The following is a 4,719-nucleotide window of genomic DNA, read 5'->3' on the forward strand; positions in this document are numbered from 1 at the left end:
GGAACATCATCCTCAAGGCCTGGTAGGCCAGGATGTGCTCCACTCTCTCCTCCTCCCCCTTCATCTGCTCCCGTGTGCTCCTTTCAGAAAGGTCCCTCTCCCGGAGCTGCAGATTTAGGGTCGTCCTTTGAAACAAATTCTTCTGGGGGAAGGGGCAGGTGCTCACGTAGTAGTTGAGATTGGGGCCGGCCCCTCAGACCTCTCCACTGCTTCCCTACTCCATGCTGGCATTGTTGCATTCACATCTTGGAGCACCGGGTTGAGGTCTGGTTCCTCATCCCCTGTGAAGATATAAACAATACCCTTCCCTTGGGTGGGTTAGTGCCCTGTGCCCCCACTACCCATTTCTATATTATTAGTATTTATTTATTTTTCCTTTCCCCGCCTCCTTTTTAGTTGGCGAACATATGTATCCCTGTATTTGGTCTGGTCCCTGCCATACTACCCGGTCCTTACCCCAGGAATATTTGCATACAGTCGCTTTTTCCCTTTGCCCCTTTTGCATTTTTTTTTTAAAAGCTTACCTCAGCGGACTCATGTTGTACTTGTTCTTTTGCACTTGGCTTACTTCCCTTAGCATGATTTCCTCCAGTTCTTCCCATGCAGCGATGTGCTTCATACGATCATCACTGCTTTTTAGTGTGGCGTAGTACTCCATTGTATGTATATACCACAGCTTTTTAATCCACTTGTCAGTTGATGGAAATTTGGGTGTTTCCAACTCCTGTCAATTGTGAACTGTGCCGCAATGAACATTGAAGCACAGAACATTGGGCTTTGGTTTGTTTCTTGCCTCTTCTGTGTAGATGCCCAGTAGGGGGATTGCTGGGTCGTATGGTACTCAATTTCCATCCGTTTTAGATATCGCCAGATCGATTTCCATAGTGGCTGTACATACTTACACGTCCACCAGCAGTGGATGAGAGTTCCTGTCTCTCCACAGCCTGGGAGGGGTGGATTTATTGACTGGGGTGGCTTAATCATTTCTAGGGACTCAATATTTCCCTCTTCTGGATCATCAGCCCACATGACACATCCCATATGTCAGTGTCCCAACTTTTTCCTATCAATGCCCTCACCTTAGTATCAGACACTGCTCTGGACCTGCAATTCAGCTGATGTTGTAATTCAGCCACTCACATGATAAGACTCTGGACCTGGTTCTCAGTAATGTCAGCTCTATTACTAGAGAATAAGGCTTTTCTTTGTAGTACATGCAGAAACATTTAGGTCTGTTATTTGGTACTTGAGATGTGCTTCTGAGATTCTGAGACAGCTAATACACTGACAGTCCTTCAAGTCTTGAGGGTTGCTGGGTGCAAGTCAAGGAAGCAGACAGCTGAGTCTTCTGTAGAGCAATTCAGGCAATCTGACCACAAGCAACAAACAGTAAGGCAGGTCAGCAATAGTCAGCCAGATGACAGACAGGGTCTGACTGTCTCCAGCTCAAGTGATGTATACTCCAGTAATGTGGCAAAGCAGGTCTTGAAGGAACCTCAAACTACAGTGACAAAGTCCACGGGTTGTGTGTTCCACAGGTAGTGTAGCTCGCAAGTTGAGGCAGAGAACCAGCCAAGGCAGCCGCACACTGGTCTGATTATCAAAGAGCAAGGACCCTGAAGGCGAGGCTTCCTGAGCCATTTCTCTCTTTACCCTTCAATTAATCCCACATGCGTTCATTGGCCAGGTTGGCACAATAAACCTACCTATCACAACATGCAATTAAAACTTTGAAGATAATTTAACAATAGTTATTTACAGCAGTGCATCAACAGGTAGCTGCCAGAAATTCAAGTCAGATTCAGAAGCAGATATGACACAAAGGTTGTTCTCTACTTTAAGGTTATTCTCTACTTTACTAGTATGAGTCTGGGCTGAAAGTAGGGAATACCACAAAGATGTTTACATGTTTTATTGACTATGCAAAGACATTTGATTGTGGAGGTCATAAACTCTGGATGATATTTAGTAAAATAGGTATTCCATAAGTTAATTGTGTTAATGCAGAATGTGGACCTAGAGGCAGTTCTTGGACCTGAACAAAGGAATAATGCATGGTTTAAAATCAGGAAAGGAGGGGAGGTTGTGTGTGTGTGTGTGGTGGTGGTGGCGGTGGATACGGAGCTAATTGCACATAGGGTCACTATAAGGCAGAAAAAACTCGACAGTTAATACTATCACTGCCATTACTTTTTTGTTTTTCACACAGACATAGTCAATTCGGTTCCTGTGAATTCCATCTGGTGAAACCATGTGCAAAATTGCCATTCATGTTGTTGTAAAAAGGTTATCATGTGATCTCCAACTTCATTTCTTTCACCAATGCCATGTTTCCCAACTATTGTCCCTTCCTTTGTTTCCAACTTTCACATTCCAATTGCCAGTAACTTCAATGCATTTGATTGCATGTTTGATCAGTTTCAGACCAAAAAAAATTAGAATTCTTCAATTTCTTCATCATTCAATGATTGGTGTATAAATTTGAATAACTGGGCTTCCTTTCGACAGCTAGATACTATCCTTTGAGAGAGAAGAGTGAGCGAGTTCTGATATGGTGTGTGCATTGCCCTCTGGGATGAGAGAGCCTGGCCTCAGTTTCTGCTTTTTATCCCCTCCTACTCCCACGTGGGGGTGAAGGTCCATGGTTGAGGACATTGGCCATTTTTAGTGGCTGAGTTCAGGTGAATGTATGATGCATGTTGCTGGTGTCTAGTGTGCATGCCCAGGTTGACTTTCACCTGAGCCTAGGTGACCTGATTTGTGCATGCCCAGATTTGGATTATTCCCATAGGTGTCTAATATATGCCTGATTTCTTTCAAGCCCTTTTTTGTAGAATGGCTAGCTAGTTTTCCTTTAGTGTAGGAATTCAGTGGTGACAACCCCCTTTATCCCTAAGTTTCCTGTCATTATCAAGATCCCGAAACATTTCTTGAAAAAATTACAACAGGAGACAAAATATGGCTTTACCAGTATGAGTCTGGAAACAAAGTACCATCAAAACAATGCTACAAAGGGGGAAGTGGTCCAGTCAGTACAAAAGTGGAAGAGTCAAGAGCAAGTTTGGGCAACAGTATTTTGGGATACTCAAGCCCTGGTGATGGATAGCCGTTCATCTACCCACTACTCTATATGAAAGATGAGATTCTATGCTTTCTACCTTAAAGGGTCTCTTCCGTGATACTAGTGAGTGAAGGCATTTTGTTGTTTACTTTCTGGAGGGCCAGAGAATGATAACAGCTGCTTATTATCAGAGTGTTTTGAAAAGTTAGCCAACACTTTAGCCAAAAAAAAAAAAAAAAAAAAGGCATTAGAGTCCTTTTCCCTTAAGACCAGTAGTTCTCAACCTGTGGGTTGAGACCCTGCTCACAGGGGTTGCCCGATTTATAACAGTAGCAAAATTACAGTTATGAAGTAGCAATGAGAATAATTTTATTGTTGGGAGGGTCACCATAACATGAGGAACTGTATTAAGGGGTCATGGCATTAGGAAGGCACTAAGACAATGCTCTTGCTCCTGATTATCAACCAAGGACATTTTGCAAGACCTTTCCTGGGAAATCATTAGGCATCTATCTTGGCTCCTTCTGAGTTTTATTTCCTAATCTTATAAAATGACTATTGTTTACAAATGTCTTGATCTTGATGGAACTTATGTTGAGAAATAAAGTTTATATTTAAATTTTTATCTTGTAATTCCATTTTCTACAAACTTCTGGAAGTTATATAAAATTGCATCTATGCAAAACCTTTCTTTAGAAACCAACAGCACTTTGATAAATAGATGATGCTAATATTGATAAAGATTCAAGTATGCCTTTTAGCCATCTGCCCACAGAGAATGCAGTAAGAGCAGTGCTTACCATCTAAGTATTAGCATTAGCTTCCATTTCTTTGACATCATTAAATGCTAGTACTGCTGTACCAGCTTTACACATTCAATGTCTTTTTCAAAATTACTTTACTTAGAAATTAATGACAGGTAACAATTAATGGCTCATTCTCCAAGCATGTGTGTCTCAAACCACTCCCAACATCTTTATGCTCCATGTCCACGCTGACACCCAACTGCAGGTAGAACAAAGATACACTGTGAATCTGAAAGACTGGAGGAAGGGGCTTGGGGCAGCCGTTTGCGGTTTCCGTGGCTAAAAAACTCCTTCTTCACAAAAAAAGCTCTTCAGATTCCACTTGCAAAGCCCCCGTGCAGGAACGGGCCGGCCCCGTGGCCGTGTTGCCCTCGGGGACCCGTGAACGGCCTCTCGAACTCCCGTGGCGGCCGGGCGCCGGCGGGACCGTCCCGTACAGGACCGCTAGCCGGCCGTCGACGCCGCGGCCGCCGCTCCGGGGGGCGTGGTCGTCAGCCGCGTAACGGGCCCCGCGCTCCGCGCTCGGCCTGGCCTCCGCCACCGGCGGGCGGGGCCTTCGGGGGCCGCGTGCGCGGGAGAGGGCTTTTTTTTTTTTTTTTCTCCAATTTTTTGGGTCAAACTTTGGCCACGTGGACCGCCCCCCATTCACTTTTGCTCCAATCAGGTGGCGAGGACGGATCCCGAGAGGGGCCACGGCTCCCCCGCCGTCGGGGCCGCTGCTGAACGCGCTGTGCGTGACGTGAGGCGCCCCTGTTGCAATGGCGAGCTGAGCCAGAGGATGTGCATGTGCAGCGGCGGCGCCGGCCACGAAGAGGACGAGAGCCCGCGCTCAGCCGAACCAGGGGGGAGACG

General features: G+C 45.5%; 1 protein-coding gene across 1 annotated transcript in view; it reads left to right on the forward strand.

Annotated features, from left to right (window-relative positions):
• The window catches only part of CHSY1 (chondroitin sulfate synthase 1), a 136,530-nt gene that overhangs the window by 27,349 nt on the left and 104,462 nt on the right, over positions 1-4,719 (forward strand). Inside the window, exons 2-3 of the mRNA XM_030884481.2 lie at positions 4,175-4,434; positions 4,532-4,694. Coding sequence (XP_030740341.2) covers positions 4,175-4,434; positions 4,532-4,694 — 423 coding nt within the window. The remainder of the gene's footprint in view (positions 1-4,174; positions 4,435-4,531; positions 4,695-4,719) is intronic.

Source organism: Echinops telfairi, unplaced genomic scaffold, assembly GCF_000313985.2.
Source record: "Echinops telfairi isolate 266 unplaced genomic scaffold, ASM31398v2 ScPeMD7_7;HRSCAF=31, whole genome shotgun sequence".
Lineage (NCBI taxonomy): Eukaryota > Metazoa > Chordata > Mammalia > Afrosoricida > Tenrecidae > Echinops > Echinops telfairi.